This window comes from Bufo gargarizans, chromosome 2 (genome assembly GCF_014858855.1).
Source record: "Bufo gargarizans isolate SCDJY-AF-19 chromosome 2, ASM1485885v1, whole genome shotgun sequence".
Lineage (NCBI taxonomy): Eukaryota > Metazoa > Chordata > Amphibia > Anura > Bufonidae > Bufo > Bufo gargarizans.
Genome location: NC_058081.1, coordinates 517,686,988 through 517,713,450, shown reverse-complemented (window position 1 = coordinate 517,713,450; position 26,463 = coordinate 517,686,988). Strand labels below are relative to the sequence as shown.

General features: G+C 45.8%; 1 protein-coding gene across 4 annotated transcripts in view; it reads left to right on the top strand.

Annotated features, from left to right (window-relative positions):
- Positions 1-22,569, top strand: part of BCL2L13 (BCL2 like 13) — a 28,442-nt gene extending 5,873 nt beyond the window's left edge. For 2 of the 4 annotated variants that reach the window (XM_044281351.1, XM_044281352.1), the window contains exons 2-7: positions 850-1,005; positions 1,730-1,843; positions 2,741-2,897; positions 6,325-6,394; positions 7,537-7,680; positions 20,706-22,569. In XM_044281351.1, coding sequence (XP_044137286.1) covers positions 885-1,005; positions 1,730-1,843; positions 2,741-2,897; positions 6,325-6,394; positions 7,537-7,680; positions 20,706-21,485 — 1,386 coding nt within the window. In that variant the 5' untranslated portion in view covers positions 850-884 and the 3' untranslated portion in view covers positions 21,486-22,569. The remainder of the gene's footprint in view (positions 1-849; positions 1,006-1,729; positions 1,844-2,740; positions 2,898-6,324; positions 6,395-7,536; positions 7,681-20,705) is intronic. The other 2 variants (XM_044281354.1, XM_044281353.1) reach the window with 2 other exon arrangements.
- Positions 22,570-26,463: the final 3,894 nt, after the last annotated feature.

Here is a 26,463-nt window from a genome sequence, read left to right as displayed (position 1 = left end):
CCGGCCTTCCCTGTTGCCAGCCATGACTGGACTGCAGCTGCAGAAGTTGCTGAAGGTCGTGTCCTCTGCTCAGGGAAAGGACACTGAACGTCTCATAAAATAGTTTCATGGAGAGGGGCGTGCCGAGGCCTCCTGGAGTCGGCTCCTCTTGGGTCCCAGGATATATTGCTAGATAATAGCCCCCATTAGACAGAGCGGCTCAGTGGTCCGTCTAATGTTGTTCTCCTGCCCTTTTTAACAGTTTGTGACTGCTGCAAATGTCATTTTCGGACTAGAATCTCTATAACCCAGCTGACACAGATTACACGCTTCCTTTCATCCTGCTGAGACTTGTCAGGGCAGAGCCTCCTGGTGCATTCCATAATCTGGGCTGTACCTTCAAAATGGTAGTGGTAATTAAGAAGGGGGACTCTTTATGTCCCCCCAGAGTTCAATTCCACTTGTGATAAATCCCCCCCCCCACCAATTTATGAACATGTTTTGATGCCAAGTCACATCAGGTCGTGTACTCCAGTCGCAACCGGAGCAGCATTAACCATTCTGCTGTCTCCACAATGCTGCTTGTCACATCTTGTACTCCGGTAACATCCCAAGCTGCATTCACAAGTCTGAAGTAAACTCTACATCTCCCACAATGCATCACGCAGAGTAGACAGCAGTAGAAGCAAGGCAGGGAGAGGCTCAGGTTCTGCAGTTTGAAAGAAAATCTGCATTGTGTATGCAGCTCTCGATGTGACTAGAGAAATGGCCACTCAATGCTGCGTGTAACATGATGTATTGCTGCTTATTTTTGAGGTTCCTGGTGTCAGATCCTTATGAAATTGATTTCAATGTCTCTTCTGATTTCAGGAGCTCTGCCGTCCCCCATACCTCTGGACAAGCTCATGGCGTCAGCGTCCTCGGTGCCTGTTGGGTTCCACTATGAAACCAAATATGTTGTGCTCAATTACTTGGGTTACCCAGTGCAGGAGGCTCCAAGGGAAGCGCCCTCTACATCTGGAGCTGGTGAGCCCTTGTCATTGCTAGTCTGCACGCCTAGCTGGGACTTGTAGTTTCTTGTAAGCACTGGGTATATTGGCATAGACTCTAAATACTGCTATTAAAGAATATTCAGAATGCTTGTTGGTGTCAGTCATCACTGCTGGTCTAGCATTCTATTTGTACACCAGGAAAATGAGCAGTAGCAACATATCAATTAAGCTGTATCATCTTGTATCCGTAATCCTGCATTCATTCTGAGGTAGGTACCCCACCTGGCAGCCTGGGGGATGGTATTTAGTCTTCTGAATAATAAGCCGTGGCGCCCCCAACCTGTGCAGTGTCTGTAGATGCAGCTTGCTGGGAATTCTCAGCGGCGGCCTCTTCTCCTCCCATGTTTTCTGCTTGGCTTCTGATGCAGTCTGACAGGCTGTCGAGGAAGATCAGACTCTCACCGGTGCACTGAACACAAGACCTGCACAATCCATTACCGAGGAGATCAGTCACCCCCTCTATCTGCATGTCTCCATGTTAGAGCAGGAACCAATATGGCTGACCTCAATCAGGTCAGTTCACTTTCAGCACTTCTCTTTCTGGGAAGCAATTACAGATCTGTTCTTCTCGAGTTTTCTGGTTCATGAATAGAATGCAAGAACTACTTCATGGGTAGATCTGTAGAAGAAAGTAAGGGAGGAGAATGCAACAGTAGAGGTCTATGATATTATAATCCAGACTTGGATCTCCATTACAGGCACCCGGGATGCTCCAGTCCCCACGGCATTGGCCAAAGAAGAACTGGGTAAGCTTAAGTCTGAGATAGAGGAGGAGCTGAGGAGTCTGGAGGAGGAAATTTCTGCAGGTCAGTGTGAGTGTCAGTAAAGTGTGCTCTCTAGTGAATGGATAGGCTGCATTCTCAGTGATGTCACCACTGCTCTCTAGTGAATGGATAGGCTGCATTCTCTGTGATGTCACCACTCATCTCTAGTGAATGGATAGGCTGCATTCTCTGTGATGTCACCACTGCTCTCTAGTGAATGGATAGGCTGCATTCTCTGTGATGTCACCACTGATCTCTAGTGAATAAATAGGCTGCATTCTCTGTGATGTCACCACTGCTCTCTAGTGAATGGACAGGCTGCATTCTCTGTGATGTCACCACTCATCTCTAGTGAATGGATAGGCTGCATTCTCTGTGATGTCACCACTCATCTCTAGTGAATGGACAGGCTGCATTCTCTGTGATGTCACCACTGCGCTCTAGTGAATGGATAGGCTGCATTCTCTGTGTCACCACTGCTCTCTAGTGAATGGACAGGCTGCATTCTCTGTGATGTCACTGCTGATCTCTAGTGAATGGATAGGCTGCATTCTCAGTGATGTCACTGCTGTTCTGTAGTGAATGAACAGGCTGCATTCTCAGTGATGTCACCACAGCTCTCTAGTGAATGGATAGGCTGCATTCTCAGTGATGTCACAGCTGTTCTGTAGTGAATGGATAGGCTGCATTCTCAGTGATGTCACCACTGCTCTCTAGTGAATGGACAGGCTGCATTCTCAGTGATGTCACCACTGCTCTCTAGTGAATGGACAGGCTGCATTCTCAGTGATGTCACCACTGCTCTCTAGTGAATGGACAGGCTGCATTCTCAGTGATGTCACCACTGCTCTCTAGTGAATGGACAGGCTGCATTCTCAGTGATGTCACTGCTGTTCTGTAGTGAATGGATAGGCTGCATTCTCAGTGATGTTTTTCTGGTTTTAGCCTTTCCTAGCACTGGGTTTGATATGCACACATCACCAGTCTTCAGTCCCGCCAGCCCAGACAGCACCATTGAGGAGTGTTTGGCTCAGCTTGCAGAGAGAATGTGTCTTGAGATCCCTGCTGCCCTGGACAAAGCCTCACAAAGCCTCTTGAGTGGGTGAGTATTGCCACCCTGCTCTCTTCAGCCCGTGTGACCGTTTACAATTATATACGCTGGTTGCTCCCTCTCCTGAGTGTTCTGGTCAGATGATATCAGTCTTTGTACAAAAGGTGGTCGCGCTGCCAGGTAGACGTCTCAATTCACAAGCTCGAGAGAAGCGGCAATCTTCTTCGACACAACCAACACACTTGAGTCCCGCTGGATAAGTAGCCTTTCCTCAAAGCAACCTTCCTACGGAATCAAAGTTTCGGGTACATAGTGAAGGGCGACAAAGTCGAGTTAACAAAACTTTTATTATATTCCCAATAAAATCGTGAAACACACGCCTTATAATAATCATAAAATCAGGTCCATCAATCACACTGCCCGACCTAGGTTTTGCCGCTAAGGCTTCCTCAGGGGCGACCATAACACCCTCCTCAACGCACTTCATTTATATAGGGTTAATCTGCAAACTTTCCACTCCCCTTTCTTTGCAGAAACACCCACCCTATAAAATACACTCTTTTAAATCAATTTTTTTCATATTCCATCGCACATGTTACATACTCTTCCTTAGGACCACAAATATTTATAAGAACATACATAAATAATAATATATATAAAACATTCACAATTCATATCCGGTATCAGAGCTCAATACATTCTGGTCAGATGAGGAAATTAGATGGACCCATGTTTTGTGTACATCACTGCGGAATAGTTTAGTGCAGTAGCATACCACCTTCTTCCCTTTTTTTTTTTTTTTTTTTTTTAAATCATTTTTATTGATCAAGTATATTTAACTTTTTCTGACAGTACACTGTCTCTTCTATAATTATACAGAAATTAAAACAAGTACAAAATCTGATGACAAATCAATCTCAGCAGTATACAATGTACCCAATCAAGAGCAAATATTGCCAGTTGTAGACTCAAAACATAACATAAGCCTAACTCCTCCCAACCCCCCCCCCCATGAATAGGAGCATGAATACCTCTGTCATATCCTATATCACAATATGGGTATGCGATAACCATTCATTCCACAATTTCTCAAACTTCTGAGGACAATCTCTCTTCACAAACACACCTCTTTCCATAGTCAACATGTCATGCACTCTTCACACGAATTCACCCACTGTTGGCGGACTCCCCTGGATCCACCGCTGTGCCACCAGTTTCCTGACCACATATAGCAGCCTTCCCACTGCCACCTTAACCATCTCACTCCCACCAATCTCTGACATATAGCCCAACACACATATCTTGGGGTCCTTTTTCAATGTCAAGTTATTTTTAATCATGTTCAGCACCTCATCCCAGTATCTACCTATCACTGGACACGACCAGAGCATATGCAACAGGTCCGCTCCCTCCTCCATACACTTGGGACACTTGTCATCAGTCCTAACACCAATTTTCCGTAAAAATACCGGCGTTTTATATACTCTGTGGATGATAAAGAATTGTGACAATTTACCCTGCTCACTTAAGGACACTTTGGGAACTACCTCCAGTATATCCTCCCACTGATCTTTAGACACGGCCCCCAAATCACCCTCCCATTTCATCATCCGCGTCAGAGGGAACCCAGCTAAGAACTTGTCCAGCAATAAAGTATACACCTGTGATAACAATCCTCTCCCCCCCCCCCCCCCCTTTCGGCAGAATAAGTTTATGTACCACATCCATTTTGGCTATGACACATCCCTTCCTCACCGTGACATCATAGGCGTGCCTCAATCGCAGATACTGATAAAACCAAACCTTGGGGACGTTAAATTCTTGCTGCAGCCCCTGAAATGATTTGAACACGTCACCCTCCAGCAGTTGACCTATCCTCATGAGATTCCCAATTCCAAAGTCCTGACAGAGACGTGAATTCTGGCAATAGGTTATTGTTCCATATTGGGGAAAGGTCTCCGATGCCTCCCACACCTCTAAGTGTCTTCACCTTTGCCCATACCTTCTTCATAAGCTCGATAAGCAGGACCTTGTCCCTCCCCTCATGCATTCCCGCCCCCTCCAGTATACACATAAGGTCACGACTGCCCAACCAGGGCTGCAGTATCCTACCTGTCACATCCGGCGTCTGAAAATCAATCCAGCCCTTAAAGTGCTGACACCGAGAGGCCAAGCAATAAATCCAGGCATTCGGGACTGCCAAACCTCCTTCCGTCTAGGCAACGTTTCCAGTTTGATCCTTGCTCGACCACACTTCCAAATAAGGTCCCTGAACATAGAATGTATCCTCCTAAACCTAGCCAAAGGGATCCACACAGGGGCATTGTTGAGTACATAAAGCAGCTGAGGCATCATTACCATCTTTAAAAGATTCACTCTACCCACTACAGATAGAAAGAGCCTACACCGCGTCCGTACCTTTAGTCTAAAAGTAGCAGGTTAAGGGGTCAGATTTTAATTCTTCAAATTCCAACAATCTAGGTGTTATGTACAACCCCAAATATTTGCATTTATCCACCCAGGGTACCTTACTGTTTACTTGCTCGACCGACGGAACCTGCCCATCTTACAGGCACCAGAGCAGACTTTTGCCAATTAATCGTAAGTCCAGAGAAGCTCCCGAACCGATCAATTAGAGCCTTGGCCGCATCCAGGGATGTCCCAGTATCGCCCAAGAACAGCAAGGTGTCATCAGCGTACATAGCCACTTTATTCTGCACCACACCGTATCTGAACCCCAAAATATGAGGTGACAGGCGTATTAAAGCTGCTAGTGGCTCAATAGCTAGAGCAAATAACAAAGGCGACAGTGGGCATCCCTGTCTAGTGCCTCTAGCCAGAGTAAAGCTATCCGACAACCCCCATTAGCTCTAACGCGCTCCTTAGGACTCGAGTATAACACCTGTACCCATTGGATAAAACGTGCGCCAAAGCCCATAGCCCTCAGAATCCCCCACAGATAATTCCACTCTACACTATCAACCGCCTTAGCGGCAAATTGCATACCTTAAAAATGGAGGTATGCAACTGCTTCGGGGGCCCAGCACTGAACTGAACGAAATTTTCTAATGTGAACTCAGAGGAAACCGGTCATTACAATAACTGCATACATTTCTATGCACTGAGCTCCCCCTACTGGTGGCTGCAGGCAGCCAGCTTTGTAATAGAAGGGAAGCAGGAGATTGATCTGAGTATGTATACCAGTTGTCTGGTGTAAATATATTAAGAAATATGGTGGTCAGAATAAGCTCCATGACGCCCCTATTTCACTTTTTGTGACATAGAAGTTGGATAAAGTGAGGCACGGTGTGACTTTATTAAAATGTATAGTAAATTAATCATCAATCTGTGGTGTTGCCCTCTGTACTCGGCATTGCATGGGAGTGATTGATGCGTGGGTATTCCATAACTGGGTATGGCAGGGGGGCCTGCTTTGGCACCATATAAGTAATATAATAATTTTAGTTCATTGTCACAGGAGCCTGACTTATGAGTTATTCAAGAAGGAATCGGATGACGCTGCTTTACAGACCACTGGCTGGAATAAGGTGAGCAATGTCTGTACCCACTCCTGTAATTGTGCTTGGGGCATGTTTGAGGTACCAGCTGCATTGCCTCCTTTGCCTCAAGCACATAACTTTACACTATGAATTAATTACATGTCCTTTCAAGATTTAGAGCTTACAATGAACCTGTCGGTAGATTTGGAGCAACTCGACCACCAATATGTTCTTTTGTAACTGGGGTTTAGTTTTTTTTAAACCTGCCCATATCAAAATTGTCTATTTCTGTTTAGTACAAGAAATTGCCGAAAAGGAGTCCAGCACCCAGCATATACAATTTGCCGAGGAAGCTGAGGACAAGACACTGTTCTGTTGTCCTCTTTTCTTATATTTGCTGGGTGAAGGTTCACACTGGCGTTTCAGGGTCCGCTTGTGAGATCCGTTTCAGGGCTCTCTCAAGCGGCCCAAAAAAGATCGGTTAAGCCCCAATGCATTCTGAATGGATAAGGATCCGTTCAGAATGCATCAGTTTGGCTCTGTTGCGCCTCCATTCCGCTTTTTAGGCGGACACTAAAGGGCAGCTTGCAGCGTTTTGATGTCCGCCTGACGATGCGGAGCCAAACGGATCCGTCCTGACTTGCAATGTAAGTCAATGGGGACGGGTCAATTTTCACTGACACAATATGGTGCAATTGAAAACGGATCCGTCCCCCATTGACTTTCAGTGTAAGTCCAGACGGATCCGTTCCGTCTTTTTTTTTTTTTTTTTTTTTTTTAATGAATAATGCAAAAGGATCCGTTATGAACGGATACAAGTGTTTGCATTATCTTGCATTATCGGTGCAGATCCATCTGTGCAGATACAAGATGGATCCGCACCGAACGCAGGTGTGAAAGTAGCCTAACATTGGCTGTCACATAGCTTCTCCAAGGATGAATCTTCCTCCTTATGCAGTAATACACCTCTGCTGTCATATCACTGCATGACCAGGCAGAATTGCTTTCGAGGGGTCTTCAGCTGTCAGGGCATGCTGAGAGTTGTAGTTCCACAATTGCTGGTGTCTAGGAGGTTAATGATCACTCTCTCCAGTTAGCCAGTTACAATATAGCTGCTTCTCTATCTGATTCTTTACACAATTTGTTTCCTGCAGAACAAAAAAATGATATAGTATTTCCTTATCTTGCAGGTACTGGTACCTCTTGTCCTCCTGCAGCGCCTCCTGTGGGAGCAGACAAGACGTGGCAATTGCCAACTAGACAATCTCGTACAACTTGGGGTCTCTTATCTGGAGGACATGTGCGCAGACTTCATCATCCAGCAAGGAGGATGGGTATGAATGCAGGATTTATTAGTGAAAAGTTGTAAAGACATTTATCCAGATTATTTTTTGCAGCAACTACTATAATGTTGTCCCCTATGTACAAGAATATACGTTGTACTGGGCGGAGTTTTTGTATTAGGGTTGTCCCTTGCTGCAGCGCTGGCCAATCGCAGCGCACAGCTCATAGCCTGGGACTCCCAGGCTATGAGCTGTGCGCTGCGATTGGCCAGCGCTGCAGCAAGGGACATGCCTAATACAAAAACTCCGTCCAGTACAACAGAGGGAGCTGCAGACACCGGAGCCTATACCGGGCGAACGGAGCGCCGCCCAGACATACTAGTAAGTGCAGGGGGACCCCTGGGCGCCGCTCTGCCCACTGATATAGTTAGTTTTTAGTTTTTAAACTAGTGAAAGGTCCTCTATAACTACTATAACGCTGTTACTTATGTACAAGAATGTTACCACTATCAAATTGCCCTTATATACAAGAATGTAAACTACTACAAAATGAAATGCCTGCCCAAACAACATGCTGATCAGGGTATACAGCAGCTCCCCTGACCAGCTTGATTGCCAGATCACTGAATTATGACTCTAAGTTGAAAGAGCTTGTAATAACAAACCACAGGGGATATCCAGCATCTGTATGAATATTGCTAGAATACTGTCCCTATGTGCAAGACTATAACTACTATAATACTGCCTCCTATGTACAAGATTATAGCTACTGTAATACTAACGCCCATGCACAAGGATATAACTACTATAATACTGTTACTTATGTACAAGAAAGTAACTATCATATTGCCCTTATATACAAAACTATAAACTCCCCCTTGTATAAGAATATAACTACTATAAAACTGTCTCGTATGTATAAGGATAGAATACTGCCTCCTATACACAAGAAAGGAACTACTATAATACTGCCTCTTATGTACAAGAATATAACTACTATACTACTGCCTCCAATGTACCAGAATATAACTACTGTGTACAATATTATACCTGCTATAATAATGCCTCCTACGTACCAGTATATACCTAATATAATACTGCCTCCAATGTACCAGAATAGAACTACTATAATACGGCTCTATATACAAAAAATACAACTACTATAATACTGTTCCCTATATAGAAGAATATAACTACTATAATACTATTGCTATGTGCAAGAATATAATTACCGTATTTTCCCCTTTATAAGGCCTCTTTCATATGACCGTTTTTCTTTCCGTTTTTCCGTTCCGTTCAAAGATAGAACATGTCCTATTATTGCCTGCAAATTAGGCTCCTTTCACACTAGCGTTCGTCGGTCCGCTCGTGAGCTCCGTTTGAAGGAGCTCACGAGCGGACCCGAACGCCTCCGTCCAGCCCTGATGCAGTCTGAATGGAGCGGATCCGCTCAGACTGCATCAGTCTGGCGGCGTTCAGCCTCCGCTCCGCTCGCCTCCGCACGGCCAGGCGGACAGCTGAACGCTGCTTGCAGCGTTCAGCTGTCCGCCTGGCCGTGCGGAGGCGAGCGGATCCGTTCAGACTTACAATGTAAGTCAATGGGAACGGATCCGCTTGAAGATGACACCATATGGCTCAATCTTCAAGCGGATCCGTCCCCCATTGACTTTACATTGAAAGTCTGAACGGATCCGCTCAGGCATCTTGCGCACTTAGAAATTTTTCTAAGTTATTAATGCAGACGGATCCGTACTGAACGGAGCCTCCGTCTGCATTAATATGATCGGATCCGTTCAGAACGGATCCGATCAAGCGCAAGTGTGAAAGTAGCCTTACGTTCCGTAGCTCCTTTCAAGTCAATAGGTCCGCAAAAAAAAAAACTGAACACATACGGAAATACATTATGCCCAGCCCAATTTTTTCTATATAATTACTGTATACTGTATATGCCATACAGAAAAACTAAACGGAACAACGGATTCGTGAAAAACGGACTGCAAAACACTGAAAAAGCCATACGGTCGTGTGAAAGAGGCTTAAGACCCCCACCCCCCCACCTCAAAAGTGGTGGGGAAATGGACGTGCGTCTTATACAGCAAATACAGCGGTATTACATGGCCGGCACATTGCAGGCCGTGCTGTGTTGTATCGGCGTAGCGGCCTGCGGTAGTAGCGGGTAAGAGCAGCCATCACATATAATGTGTATACAGCAGCCCCTAGCAGTGCTGCTTTGCTAAACTTGAAGTAATCACGTATCTGTAAGCAGTACTCGCCATGCACGCAGCAGGCAGGCCGGCATCTCACGTCACTCAGTCACACTACAGCCCCGCCCACTTCATTAATGAAGTGGGCGGGTCCAGAGCGTGACTGAGGGAGTTATGTGCGCTGCCGGCCTGCCTGCTGCGTGCATGGCGAGTACTGCTTACAGATACGTGATTACTTCAAGTTTAGCAAAACAGCACTGCTAGGGGCTGCTGTATACACTTTATATGTGATGGCTGCTATGACTAGGGCCCCTCATAACACTGTCCTCCCCAGATTTCCCGTCCCTCATAACACTGTCCTCCCCAGATTCCCCCCCCCCCCCCTCATAACACTGTCCTCCCCAGATTTCCCGTCCCTCATAACACTGTCCTCCCCAGATTTCCCGCCCCTCATAACACTGTTCTCCCCAGATTTCCTCCCCCTCATAACACTGTCCTCCCCAGATTTCCCCCTGCCTCATAACACTGTCCTCCCCAGATTTCCCCCCGCCTCATAACACTGTCCTCCCCAGATTTCCCCCCGCCTCATAACACTGTCCTCCCCAGATTTCCCCCCGCCTCATAACACTGTCCTCCCCAGATTTCCCCCGCCTCATAACACTGTCCTCCCCAGATTTCCCCCCGCCTCATAACACTGTCCTCCCCAGATTTCCCCCCGCCTCATAACACTGTCCTCCCCAGATTTCCCCCCGCCTCATAACACTGTCCTCCCCAGATTTCCCCCCGCCTCATAACACTGTCCTCCCCAGATTTCCCCCCGCCTCATAACACTGTCCTCCCCAGATTTCCCCCCGCCTCATAACACTGTCCTCCCCAGATTTCCCCCCGCCTCATAACACTGTCCTCCCCAGATTTCCCCCCGCCTCATACACTGTCCTCCCCAGATTTCCCCCCGCCTCATACACTGTCCTCCCCAGATTCCCCCCGCCTCATACACTGTCCTCCCCAGATTCCCCCCCCCCTCATACACTGTCCTCCCCAGATTCCCCCCCCCCCCCCTCATAACACTGTCCTCCCCAGATTTCTCCCCCTCATAACACTGTCCTCCCAGATTCTCCCCCTCATAACACTGTCCTCCCCAGATTTCTCCCCCTCATAACACTGTCCTCCCCAGATTTCTCCCCCTCATAACACTGTCCTCCCCAGATTTCTCCCCCTCATAACACTGTCCTCCCCAGATTTCTCCCCCTCATAACACTGTCCTCCCCAGATTTCTCCCCCTCATAACACTGTCCTCCCCAGATTTCTCCCCCTCATAACACTGTCCTCCCCAGATTTCTCCCCCTCATAACACTGTCCTCCCCAGATTTCTCCCCCTCATAACACTGTCCTCCCCAGATTTCTCCCCCTCATAACACTGTCCTCCCCAGATTTCTCCCCCTCATAACACTGTCCTCCCCAGATTTCTCCCCCTCATAACACTGTCCTCCCCAGATTTCTCCCCCTCATAACACTGTCCTCCCCAGATTTCTCCCCCTCATAACACTGTCCTCCCCAGATTTCTCCCCCTCATAACACTGTCCTCCCCAGATTTCTCCCCCTCATAACACTGTCCTCCCCAGATTTCTCCCCCTCATAACACTGTCCTCCCCAGATTTCTCCCCCTCATAACACTGTCCTCCCCAGATTTCTCCCCCTCATAACACTGTCCTCCCCAGATTTCTCCCCCTCATAACACTGTCCTCCCCAGATTTCTCCCCCTCATAACACTGTCCTCCCCAGATTTCTCCCCCTCATAACACTGTCCTCCCCAGATTCTCCCCCTCATAACACTGTCCTCCCCAGATTTCTCCCCCTCATAACACTGTCCTCCCCAGATTTCTCCCCCTCATAACACTGTCCTCCCCAGATCTCTCCCCCTCATAACACTGTCCTCCCCAGATTTCTCCCCCTCATAACACTGTCCTCCCCAGATCTCTCCCCCTCATAACACTGTCCTCCCAGATTTCTCCCCCTCATAACACTGTCCTCCCCAGATCTCTCCCCCTCATAACACTGTCCTCCCCAGATTTCTCCCCCTCATAACACTGTCCTCCCCAGATCCCCCCCCCCCCCCTCATAACACTGTCCTCCCCAGATTTCTCCCCCTCATAACACTGTCCTCCCCAGATCCCCCCCCCCCCCCTCATAACACTGTCCTCCCCAGATTTCTCCCCCTCATAACACTGTCCTCCCCAGATTCTCCCCCTCATAACACTGTCCTCCCCAGATTTCCTCCCCCCTCATAACACTGTCCTCCCCAGATTCCCCCCCTCATAACACTGTCCTCCCCAGATTCCCCCCCCCCCCCTCATAACACTGTCCTCCCCAGATTCCCCCCCCCCCCCTCATAACACTGTCCTCCCCAGATTCCCCCCCCCCCCTCATAACACTGTCCTCCCCAGATTCCCCCCCCCCCCCTCATAACACTGTCCTCCCCAGATTCCCCCCCCCCCCCTCATAACACTGTCCTCCCCAGATTCCCCCCCCCCCCCTCATAACACTGTCCTCCCCAGATTCCCCCCCCTCATAACACTGTCCTCCCCAGATTCCCCCCCCTCATAACACTGTCCTCCCCAGATCCCCCCCCCCCCCTCATAACACTGTCCTCCCCAGATCCTCCACGGACCCCCCCCCCCCCTTCATAACGCTGCGACATCAACAGATTCCAAATTCCCCATAGTTCAAAACCCACCAAAAGCAGACCATTTTTTCCTAAATTTAGGTGTGTCTTATAAAGCGAAAAATACGGTACTATAATACTACCTCTTATGTATATAAATATAACTACTATAATACTGCCTCCTATGTACAACAATATAACTACTATAATACTACAGTGAATAGATTTGTTCCCTTTCATCTCTGGGAGGTGAGATTTTGGACAGTGATATCTTGAGTCTTCTGGTCAGTTCTACATTGTTGCCTTTGCGCTCAGTGCCTGCTGGCTCTCCACAGAGAGGTGTCTTCACCTTGGATGTGCCAGCCTCCTTAGTGCCCTCCATATCACCATGTCGCTGAGCCACAAAATCAGTCTCTGCGTTCATACCCAGGATTATAGGACGTGGCCGTCCAGCTGGATATAAGGTAAATTCTCCCCGGCTAAAGCCTCGGCGGACAGAGTCATTTCCTGATGGATTATAAGAGCCTTTCATTGCTCCCTGTGCAGATGTCAGACACGTGAGGATCTCCAGCGCTCTCAGGGTGACCTCCTTTTGCTTGAAATCTCCAGTCCATTAACCACATTCCTCAGGGTTCAGATATACCGTACGAAGGCGGTGGTTCCTTTTTTGGCAGCTGATCTGGGACTGGACACATCTGTGGGTATAAGAATCTAGACGGTGAAGCAATGTTGGGGTGGGCACAAGGGCACTGCTTTTATTATACAGCTGCTTGCACTATTAGGAGACCTTGAAGTGTTCACGCTCTGCACGTGTTCTTGCAGATCGTGTAAATATACCAGCTGCTTTTCATTGCAGTTGGGGGACACTTAGAGACCCCAGTCCACCACGAACCATGCAGTTGAATGAAAGGAGCGTTATAACAGGTGTGGCTGATATCAGTCACATATGATATAAATGTCTCTGGGGGTCCTCAGCTCTGGAGGTGTGACATAAAGTAGTGATCATGGGGGTCCGGGACGTTCACTTATCCCATTGTAGAGCACTGCATTCACCGGTCTTACAGTCGGCGTCTCCCAGATTGCTTGCAGTCAGCCACATGATCCCTGTGACCAGACCTTTTATTTCATAATCTATTGATCCACAGTCTGTTTACTCTCCCCGCTCGCTCTTGCTTTGTTGTTTCCCAGCATCGCTTTGGCATCACGTTGCCATTTGCCCTGCAGCTGAGTCAAAGCCTAAACAAAACTGGGTCGCTGCGCGCTCCCTCCCTCTGCTGTGTGTGTGTGTGTGTGTCAAGCGCGCGCGCGCCCCTCGTCACTGCTCCCAGCGCAGATGTTACAGTCTCTTCACTGGAATCTGCAGCTCTCCAGCCGTCTCGCCGGGTAAGACTGTCACTTATGTGGCTCCTCTTATATAATTTGGCAGCGGGGTTCTGCTTGAAGTCTGCAGTATTTTAACCCTTAGATTACATATAACCCTTTATTTTTTATTAATGTGAGAATAGGGAGTAGTGACATTTGGTGGCCTGTTTTCGCCGTCACAATAATACTGCGATGTGTTCGTGTCCAGCAGTTATCATAGATCGCTTTTGTCATTTAGAGGGCAATCACTAGTTAGGCTGCTTTCACACTAGCGTTCGGTATTCCGTTCGTGAGCTCCGTTTGAAGGAGCTCACGAGCGGACCCGAACGCAGCCGTCCACCCCTGATGCAGTCTGAATGGAGGCGGATCCGCTCAGACTGCATCAGTCTGGTGGCGTTCAGCCTCCGCTCCGCTCGCCTCCGCACGGACAGGCGGACAGCTGAACGCTGCTTGCAGCGTTCGGGTTTCCGCCTGGCCGTGCGGAGGCGTGCGGATCCGTCCAGACTTACAATGTAAGTCAATGGGGACGGATCCGTTTGAAGATGCCACAATGTGGCTCAATCTTCAAGCGGATCCGTCCCCCATTGACTTTACATTGAAAGTCTGGACGGATCCGTCCCAGGCTATTTCCACACTTAGCTTTTTTTTGCTAAAATAATGCAGACGGATCCGTACTGAACGGAGCCTCCGTCTGCATTATTATGGGCGGATCCGTTCTGAACGGATCCGCCCGAACGCTAGTGTGAAAGTAGCCTTACTTATTTGGCATCTTTCTGGTTCTTACGGTGTCTCAATGTAGAGAACTTTGCAATGTCCCTGCTTTTCTTGCCAGCGTTTTTGGCACCACCGAGGTAATATGGAGTGCATTCCTTACAGAGGATGCTAATGTAAACAGCTTGAATTCAGCTCTGAAGCTCTGACTGTAGACAGAGATATGAAGTGACCCCTAACATAAGGGCTAGGGAACACTAGGGGGAAATTTTCGGAGCCCCCACAGACACAGCTGTGTCCTCCCACCATTCCCTGCCCTGCAGCCAATGTATTGGAGAGGTCCTACAGCTTTGTTCATCCTGGGCCTGCTGATTCATGAATAGAATGGACACTGGCTAAAGTCCTGCTGGTGGAAGCCAATACAATCAGATGCCAGATTAATGGAATGTTATAGTATCTGTGACATTACTCATTTGGGGCCAGAGGTTGACATTGAATGACCCAGCTCAATATGCCCCTTACTGATTGCTGGGTGGTCTTGTCTGGTTGCCGGTTCTTAATGAAATCCTCTCCCAGGCCCCCCTTACCCGCACATTGTATTGGGTTCTGTCAGCTCCACTTCTTCTGCTCCGTTAGCCCCGACTTTCTCACACCCATTTTCCAGGTGCAGACGCTCAGTCCTTGGTTAACCCCTTCATCTTTCTTTAAACTCTACCTTACTGGAAATCCTTTTGCCTTACATCTACTGCTCAGTGGAGGAGATTTATCAAAACTGCTGTAAAGGGAAAACTGGCGTAGTTGCCCATAGCAACCAATCAGATTCCACTTTCATTTTTGAGAGCTCCTTTGGAACATGAAAGGTGGAATCTGATTGGTTGCTATGGACAACTAAGCCAGTTTTCCTTTACACCAGTTTTGATAAATCTTCTCCACTGTCTTATACTCCAATCACCTCCAAAGCTGCATTTACGATACTTCTAGTTGCCAGGACAACGGACGATACCCCTCACAGTAGCTCTGATGAATTGCATTCTGTCAGGTGACCACTGGTGTACTACATAACCCACAACGCCCACTTGTCACATATGCTGTATACGTCAGTGCCCCTTTAAGTCGCTGTTACAATATGAAATATCTATTGTGATGTGGGGAGTCCCGGGGCAGCAACACATTGATCTTTGAGTTCCCATCTTGTTGTTAATGGCTCTAACTTGTCTCTAATGTGGTTTTATTAAGGGGAGCCAAGAGCAGCGATGTCCCTGGCTTAGATGATGTGATCTAAATGGAGACATGATCTCATTGTATTGTGTCATTGTGATCGGATGGCCACTGTGGGACGCTTGTCCCCCCCGCCATGTGACAATCAAGTCTCATGTCAATAATGTTTCGTCACCCCCCCACTCTACCTTGCCGTTAACTAGACGTTACGGAAATGATGTAGCACAGCGTCTCCCAGCCTCATTATAAAGGTAGGTACCGGGGTGGTCATTAGACATACTCGCTGATGTGCAGGATTATATTGGAGCTATACCTATACTTTGATCTGGAGTGGATATGCATGGCTTCCATTTTTAATGTATACAGAAAATCTGAACCACTAGCAACATCTTAAAAATGTCTCTTATGTGATTCCCAGACTGCCTGTTACATAAGGCACTGCCCGGGGCTGGCAGCAATGAGGAGAGGAGGATACTGGGTAGCTGTTCTGTGGCATTCCTGCAAATAAAGCAGCTTTACTGTCTGCACTGATGAGTTTTAGTTTGTCTCCGATCCTTAAAGAGATACGTCCACCTCAAATCGTGTCCCAAGTTTCCCCCTGTGACATTAATGTTGTATTTTATTAGATTCCCTTTATTCATTGTATATTGTGCCTTTTTGATTCATTTTTCTTTTTCCTTTAGCGCTAGAGGGCGATATTACATTACAAACCTCTTTTGATCCTTCCTGTCAGTCAGTCAACCTCCCCAAGATGATGTTTGGCTGATTTTGCTTCTTTTGGACAATTATACGTATTTAAATCGCTACTGACCAATCGGGGTTTTGGCTACACGGCGATATTGGTTGTGCAACAGCAGTCGCGCCCAAGGATTGCAGTGTAGCGGAGCTGCCATAGAAACGAATGGGGGTCGCAGTCCGACTTTGCAACCCCCAAATCGCAACACTGCTGGATTTCTCTTTTTTTTTTTTTTTTTTTTTTTTTTTTTTTTTTATTCTAGGGTTGCAGTCACACCAAACAAGAGCATCCTGCTGTGACCCCATTAATTTCTGTGCTAGCACCGCTACTCCACGATCCTTGGATGTGACAAAGATTGTCGTGTAGCCGACCATATGTATTTTGCATTCTGCAAAACACAAATCTGCCCCCAAAAAAAAAAAAACTAGGACATCATTTTATGATTCCACATACGGACCTAAAAAAAAGGAACTGAAACAGAAAAAAATACGTTTGTGTGCTCCACATTTAATGATCCTCAGCCCCCCTCCATAATCTTCCTCTGTTCGTATTTGAATGTGCTGTGTATTCATTCATTTATTTATTCTTCCAGATTTTATTTTTCAATAGTAAGGTTTTCGGGGAAACTGTCTGAATCGCAGCAGAGCATACTGTGATTAAACAAAAAATGCAGAGGGAGGAAAAAAAAAGATAAAAAGTTAAGTGAGCACAAAAAAGCAAGGAAATCACGGTAGGGCACGGTAACATGGCGGATTTTGATAGTCATAATCTGATACTTATTCTGCTGCAGAAGCAGTTTCTGCCTCAGTTTTTTTCTTTGAATGAGAGCTAAACTGGCAGCAGACACCCGCCACAGAGTCAGTCAGGAAACCGCACCAAAAAGGGACATGCTTTTTCTTGGCACAGTTGTGACTTTAAAGGGAAGCCGTCATCAGATCTGGGCTATGTAAGTAACAACATGCTGCTCTCTGCATCGGTAATTGTTGTTTTTTATTTCCTCCTAGACACATGGAGTCACTGGGGTAGCTCCGTGCAGTTGCTGTAAGACCGCCGATCCAGCTCTGGTTGACATTCCTCTAGCTTGGCCATGAGCAAGATTTCGAATGCGCCAGGCTAGAGGGATGACCTAATTGGATGGGTGGTCTCACAGCAGTGACTCGGCAATTGCACAGAGCCGCCCCAATGGGGAGTAGACTTCAGCTATAACTTCCACCACTTTCTGTCGAAGGTTATAGTAAATGCTGCTGGCGGCACAAAGCCCCGCCCACTTCTGTTAAGCCCATCGGAAAACTGTCGAAGCCACAATAGTAGCGTAATTGGCTTAATAAATGTCCCTCCGTGACTCTAGGTCACAGAGTTCGGGCATGTCGGGTACGTTTTATAAAGGTAATTTCTTCCAAATGGCTGAGGAGATAAAAAAAAAAAAATAAAACAATTACAGATGAGTTCAGGGGCAGCGTGTGATTAGTTACATGGCACAGATCTGACGACGGGTTCCCTTTAAACTTCTAGCTAGGTAAACGGCATCAGCAGAATTTTGGCACTGAATCTGTGCTAAAATTCCAACAGATTTTGCCGTGTGAATGGGGTCTTAAAATGCCACTGGAAAAAAACACCGCGTTTGTAGAGTGTTTTATAATGTAACATCTGGCCACAGCAGTTTTTGCATAAAAAAAAAAAAAAAAAAGCTGCGTTTTGGAAAAGATTTATCTGAAACCACCCTTATACATTTACCTTTTTTAGCAGTTTTTAAAAGGACTTCACTTTCTGAGAAGCAATGCACAGAATATTATCAGAGGTTCCATAAACCATGAAGAATCTGCTCTTGATATATTTTTTTTGTGTTTTTGGTCCTTTCACTATAGTGGCGTTCCGATGTGGATGTTTCACCATCACTGCCAGTTTTAATGAAAAGTGGAGTTTTGGTCGGTAAATCACAAGTTTTTGGAGAGAGCGAGACTGATATCCTCCCTTCCCGTCTGCTCTGGGTTAAGCGCTCTCTGGAAAGCTTTAATTATTACTGGTAGTTACTCAGGTCCGTGGAGACTTTACTGCCTCTCAGAAGTTACTGTGCAAATCAGAACTTATTACTGATGAGCATCTCTTGGTCTGTCCCCGGGGTCTCTGAAATCTAAATCCTGGAAGAAACAAAGGAGGCGCTTCTCATATTCATATCTGCTGCATCCTGACTATTCATACCTCACAGCTCAAAGAGCAGTATTATAGTAATTATAATTTTTTACATAGGGGCAGTATTATTGTAGTTATATTCTTGTACCTAGAAGGCAGTATTATAGTAATTATATTCTTATACATAGGAGGTAGTATTATAGTAGTTATATTCTTGTACATAGGAGGCAGTATTATAGTAGTTATATTCTTATACATAGGAGGCAGTATTATAGTAGTAATATTCTTATACATAGGAGGTAGTATTATAGTAGTTATATTCTTATACGTAGGAGGCAGTATTATAGTAGTTATATTATTGTACATGGGAGCAGTATTATAATAGTTATAGTCTAGTATATAGGAGCAGTATTATAATAGTTATAGTCTAGTATATAGTTAGTAGTATTAGTTATATTCTTGTACATGGGTGCACTGCAGTATTATAGTAGTTATATTCTTGTACATAGAAGGTAGTATTATAGTGGTTATATTCTTGTACCTAGGAAGCAGTATTATAGTAGTTATATCCTTGTACATAGGAGGCAGGATTATAGTAATTATATTCTTGTACATAGGAGCAGTATTATAAATATATTCTAGTATATTGTTAGTAGTATTAGTTATATTCTTTTACATAGGTGCAGTATTATAGTAGTTATACTTTTGTACATAGGAGCAGTGTTAGTTATATTCTTGTATATAGAGCCAGTTTTATAGTAGTTATATACTTGTACATAGGAGGCAGTATTATAGTAGTTATATTCTTGTACATACAAGCAGTATTAGTTATATTACTGTATATAGGGCCAGTATTATAGTAGTTATATTCTTGCTCATAGGGGTAGTATTATAGTAGTTATACTCTTGTACATAGGAGCAGTATTATAGTAGTTATATTCTTGTACATAAGGTCAGTAATATAGTAGTTATATTCTTGTACATAGGAGGCAGCATTATAGTAGTTATACTCTTGTACATAGGAGACAGTAATATAGTAGTTATATTCTTGTACATAGGAGGCAGTATTATAGTAGTTATATTCTTGTACATACAAGGCAATAATATAGTAATTATATTCTTCCACATAGGTGGTGGAATTAAATTAGTTATATTCTTGAACATACAGGACAGTATTATAGTATTTTATTCAGCATTGATTAGATCTTGGCTGCGGTGCAAGATGATTATAAATATTATACTAAGTTAATTGCTTGGGTGTAACTCAGTCACTTTTCAGTCCATTAGAAGAAGTAGTGGAAGTTTGGTTTTGTATGATGAAGGTTGTCCTCCCTTCCACAACTTGGACATGTGATGCACTTGTGGATCCAGTAATCACCGGGCATCAGATCCTTCTGATGATTATTCCTGGGTTACAGCCACATTCTGGACCTGTTATTTCTTGGCAGTTTGTGTTCCAGTAATTGCAGCCCAGAATGCACTCTAATTGCATTAGTTCCCTTGACCTTTCTGAGCAGCAGTTCAGTGAAGAATGTACTCATTTATTAATGAGTCGGTGTTCACTGTGCCAGGCCCTGCAGAAGCCATCTTGACTGGATTCTATTCACTTCCATCAAGCAAGTTAGCCTCTTGTAGTCACAGTCCCTAGTGTCAATTTATTGTCAATTTCTCAGCTATAGATTACAATAGTGGCCCCTAGTGTCCATTTTTGAGCTCTAGGCTATATTACAACATGGCCTTCTAGTGCTCGTTACTTTGTAGATGAACTGCTTTAATCAAATCTAGCAGAAAAACAGAACATGGCTCACCCAATGGCAATCTGTAGTTGACAAATATTTTGTAATGGAGTATTAAGACAGTGTCCCCTAGTGGCTTTTTTTTTTTTTTTTTTACCTAATTGTTAGATCAGTGCACCGTGGATGGTGCAACGGTAGAAATTGTGGCTAATGTTTGTCTCTTACTTACCACCAAAGGCTCTATTGATATGTAGTCATAAATTATACTGCACTGCAGAACTCCTTTAATGGTGCCTGTTGTGTCTTGTGTGTTTCAGGGCACAGCTTTCAGCCTGGAAACTGAAGAGGAAGATGTTCCAGGCCTGATTGCTGAAGACAGTAACGACATCTACATCCTAACTAGCGATACCTTGGAACAGGTGAGTCCTCCTGAGAGCCTCGCCATCTCTTCCTCCTGGCAAACTGAAAGCTTACCCACTTCCCTGGGTCCCGAGTCCTGGCAGCAGGTGGTTATGGATCCTGAGGAGCTAAAAAGCCTGGACAGCAACGGCGGAGGGGAGGAACGCAGCGAGAACAACTCCTCTAACTCTGACATCGTCCACGTGGAGAAGGAGGAGATTGCTGAAGTCATAAAGGAGGCAGCGGTGGTGGAGGAGAGACTTGAACAGCAGCAGCAAGAATCGGAGGAGGAGGAAGAGGATGTTGAGGCTGAAGAAAGGGAAATCTTGTTCATCCCTTCTGCTGCACTGACCACACTGAGCACCCCATCACCTCCATCTCAAGTAGAAGAGGAGAGCCCCACTCCCCATGTATCAGAGCCCCCAAAGGTGGACATAGCCATAATGGAAGTTTCAGGAATAGAGCCTCCAGCTCCTGCAGAGGAGTGGAAAGAAGGCGTCTCCGATCCTTCACCATTGGAGCCAAAAGAAAAGTTTGAATCTCCCATATCCCCATTGCTGCCTCAACAAACCGAAATGGAGGAAGAAAAACCTGTTTTCTTTTCAGAAGGAAAATCCATCCTCCTAGTCGGAGGGGCAGCTGCTGTCGCCATTTTGGCAGTAGCTGTGGCCACGGTAATGGCACTGAGAAAAAAGTAAAAGTAAACAGCAGAAGGTTGCTTCTCTCTCTAAGTCTGCCCAATTCCCTCTTGTGCCACCTGTGTCACCTGTGTCGTTCATACCCCAAGCAGTAAAAATGACCGAAACCTAGAGGAGGAGAGGGTGCGAGAAGCTCCGGTGATTTGGTCAGGGAGTCTGTGTTAGACTTCCCTGCTGCTGTTATAATTCACTGCACAGGCTTGACCAAGCTGTTAACTCTTCCTTTGCCATCACTGCCAGGGCTGCCACCAGAATGCCTCATTGTGCTGCATAAATTGAGTAACAGTGACCAAGGCATGTATTGCTAGTGGCCGTTAAAAATATACCAAATATGGGTAGAAATATATTGAACCTGTCGTTGTAGAATGATCCCCACTTTCCATAGGAAGGCTGTAACTAATCCCGTATCAGGGAAAGATGTAACCATTTATTATATGGATATAACTTTTAGTTATTTTATTTTTTTTGCCAAGATGAGTCTTGGCGGTGACTAGAGGTGAGCTATGCAATGGCTAATTCTCCATCTTCGTCTGACACCCAGTAAGGTCTGATGGCACAATCCCACCTCTGATCAATCTCGCATGAACCCCCCCCAACATAGGACAGCGCTAAAGGGGCAGGATACCTTTTCCTCTGCTATGGACCCAATCTTGCCACAGGCCAAACGATTTCTATGTGTGGCCCTTTAAAAACAGGCCACATGTATAAAAGGCACAAGATGCATTTTAAATACGCAGGTTTAGACGTAAGGCAGTTTATTTTCTTTTTCAAGAACGATCAATTACACCGCACTGATTTATTTTTGATGAAAGGTAAAGAGAAGAAAAAAAATAAAATTCCCAAAACTTAATTTGATCATTTCTTATTTTTGCCCGTGAGTGACGACCGTTCCACCTCTGATTGTGGAGATAAGATGGCGTCTCTCGGTCGGTGGTCACTCAGATGTGGGATGGGTTGGGTTTCCTGCATTGCAAAGATATATATTTTATTTTTAACAAATGGGGAAAAAAAGCACTTATTTTATGGAGCAATCGAGAAATTGTAAATTGTAGAGTATTAAAAGATGAAAAGAAAAACTGCCCAACCTCTGCTGCTTGAACTTTGACTGATTGTGTGAGTGTGGAAGCTGCGACGAGCTGTTCTCTGGTGTTATATATGCATTTGGGATAGCTGGTGATGACCAATATGGCCGCCATTACAGCTCCCAAGGGAGTAGTTACCTGGCTTTCCCTTATAGCGCATTTTGTGCGGCTCTGATGCGGACCCATTCACTTCAGGGGGGCCGCAAAAATGATAGATCATGTCCTATCCTTGTCCATTTTGCAGACAATAGGCATTTCTATACTGGGCACACAGGCGGCATCTGTGTTTTGCGGACCACAAAATACAGTACGTTCGTGTACATGACCTGTAAAATATATAATGACTAGCTGAAGGACCCGGCTTCGCACGGGTAGATTTTATATATTGCATTTAGTGTTTGTGTGTGTTGTTAAAAGACATCGACACTATCCACTATAATAGTGACATCTACAGTACCCCGCCCCCTAAACAGTGACCTCCACAGTCCCCCACCCCTTAACACTGATCCCCCCCCCCCCCGCATCATTGCCTTGTCTCCTTAAAATGGGACCTCCACAGCAGCCCACCCCCTAACTTTGACCTTCACAGCAGCCTGCCCCTTTAACAGTGAGTTCCACAGCACCTTACCTCCTTGACAGCGACCTCCACAGGGGCCCGCCCCCTTAACAGTGACCTCTACAGCACCCGCCCCTTAACACTGACCATAGCTTATAGTCCCCTTAACTGTGGCATCCACCATTCCTGGCTCCCTTACCGGTGACCTCCACAGCACCCCGCTCCCTTACCGGTGACCTCCACAGCGGCCTGCTCCCTTACCGGTGACCTCCACAGCGGCCTGCCCCTAGGGTGTCCAGAGGTCAGATTTTAGGGCAGACAGTCCGGCTTTCAGACTTCCTGTCCTCGGTCCGGCACAGGGCCTCGACGTACACTGATGTCCTTTTGAATCAGATAATTTTTATTTGTTTTTTTGAAAATCACTAAAATACAAAGGAAGACAGTCTGCACAGCATACATGCAACAGTTGATGACAAAAATACCATAGCATTACACAATCAGACAAGTAGGTACTCCTATGAGTATCCCAAGTAACATCAACCATAGTACAAGAGGTACATAAAAGCACGTAATCCAGTTACAAAGCATACCTGATACAGAACCGGAATTCCCATCCAATAATTTATAAACAGGAAACCATCGCTCCCTACCCACCTAAAGCCCAACTCCCCCTACCCGAGCGATGGAGCGGATCTGAACTCCAAAATTGGTCAACCTATTAGCATAACAAAGGCATATCTCTTGGTGTACTCTTCCCATCTGTGTAGCAGACCTTCGACCTACGTAGTACCACACACCTTCATACAGCATACATCCAGAGCAAAATAGGATAGAGGAGATAGAAAGCACGCAGAAACAAGACCTGTGCCACTACCTACCCTACTGTTCGACTGCAAGGAGAGGCTAAACCGGACACTGTACCCTGCATTTCTCCCAATTATCCCATATTTTGTTAAACTTCACAACACGGTTTCTTTTAACATGCACACCTTTCTCTAAGCGTAATATATCTGATATTCTATTGAGGAATTCTCCCCTAGTTGGGGATTGAGGTCTAAGCCAATATCTAGCTATTAGTTTCCTAGCCTGAAATAGCAGATGCTGTACTCCCAGACGGTGATGTCGATTTTTGATGTCCAATATCCCGACCACACATGCTCTTGGTCCAGACGGGACCTCAATATTATATGCATCTTTTATTAGGGCTAGAACCGCAGACCAAAAGTTCCGGAGCTTCGCACAATCCCAGAACATGTGTAACAAGGATGCAGGACCCCTGCCACATCTAGGACAATCCGCATCCTCCCGAACACCTATCCGGCATAAAAACTCTGGCGTCCTATACACCTGGTGTATTAAAAACAGCTGGGACATATGCTGCCCCTCACAAACTGACAAATGTGGAGTGAGAGCCAAAAGCGATTTCCACTGCTCTTCTGAGATCGGCCCGACCTCCCTTTCCCATTTAGATTTGACTGCTAAGACCTCTTGCTTCAGTGATTTCGCATACAAGTTCCTGTACATAGAGGATATCAGACCGCTCGAGGAGCCGTTTGTGAGAAGCTGCTGAAACAATGGGACCGTAGTGCATTTCAACGACACAGATTTAGCCTGTGTCTGAAAGGCATGACGAAGTTGTAGAAATTGATAGAAGGCCGTGTGTGGGAGACCAAATTCAATTCTCAACTGTTCAAAGGACTTAAAAACATCGGCACTCTGAAGTTGACTTAAATATCTCACTCCTTTGCGCGCCCAGGGTGAGAAGCCATCTAACTGGAATAGTTCAGGAAGGTGCGGATTTCTCCAAATAGGGGAAAACTGCAAAAAAAACCTTACTGATAACAGCGCCCGGTATTTTTGCCAAAGCTTGTGCACCATAAAAAGTGTGGGGTGCCCCGACATCTGCGGATGTCCTTTTGAACAGCTCACTCTCAGACATCAGCACTGTGCTGTCTGAGCGTGAGTTGCAGGGAAAAAGTCACCCTCCCTCCCACCCCTGCAGCTGACAAGTTTATTTTTCCCTTCATTTTTTAATCCTGGTCGGCTGTGGAGTGTGAGGGGGTGTGGCCTAACCAGGTCAAAGGCGTGACTTAGTAGGACCGTGGGCGTTTTAAAGTCTGTCTTTTGAGGTTGGCCTGAATGGCCACCCTACCTGAACTGTGACCTCCACAGCACTCCACTCCTTTAAGGCTTCTTTCACATGGGCGTCGCGTGTGAGGGCCGGATAGGATGCGGGTGCGTTGCGGGAAAATGCGTGATTTTTGCGAGCGAGTGCAAAGCGTTTTAAAGCGTTTGGCACGTGCTTGAGAAAAATCGGCATGTTTGGTACCCAAACCTGGACTTCTTCACAGAAGTTTAGGTTGGGTGTTGTGTAGATTTTATTATTTTCCCTTATAACATGGTTGTAAGGGAAAATAATAGCATTCTTAATACAGAACGCTTAGGAAAATAGGAATAATTTTTTTAAATAATTAAACACGCCTCATCCACTTGTTCGCGCTGCCCGGCTGGTCTTCTGTCTTCTTTGATGACCTGGGAGGAAAAGGACCTTTGGTCACTGTGCTTGTCACATGGTCCATCACATGATCCATCACCACGATGATGGATCATGTGATGGACCATGTGATGAGTGCAGTGACGTCACTAAAGGTCCTTTTCCTCTCTGGTCATAAAAGAAGAAGAAAGAAGAGAAGTGGATGAGGTGAGTTTAATTTTTATTTTATTTTTTTAACCCCTCCATTCCTATTTTACTAAGCGTTCTGTATTAAGAATGCTATTATTTTCCCTTATAACCATGTTATAAGGGAAAATAATGATCGGGTTCCCATCCCGATCATCTCCTAGCAACCATGCGTGAAAATCGCACCGCATTCGCACTTGCTTGCGATTTTTATACAATTTACTTCTATGGGGTATCTGTTGCGTGAATAACACACAATGTAGAGCATGCTGTGATTTTCACGCAACGGACAAGTGATGCGTGAAAATCACCGATCGTGTGCACAGCACCATAGAAATAAAGGGGTCCGGATTCAGTGCGGGTGCAATGCGTTCACCTCGCGCATTGCACCCGTGTAGAAAACTTGCCCGTATACACACACACACACTAAGCTTTATATATTAGATGTACAGTTATATGCTGTGCTGGAAACCTATGTTTCTTATAATAATCATGCTATCGTATGGAGGTTTCAGACCTTACATTGCCGATGCCACCCAATCAGGTTGTGCTCTTGTTCTTCTGGGGCAGACTGAAAAATGAAAACTGGTATGATTGGCCGCAGCAGACAATAGTTGAAAACACGGATCTGATTGGTTGGTATAAATTCACAATCGGATT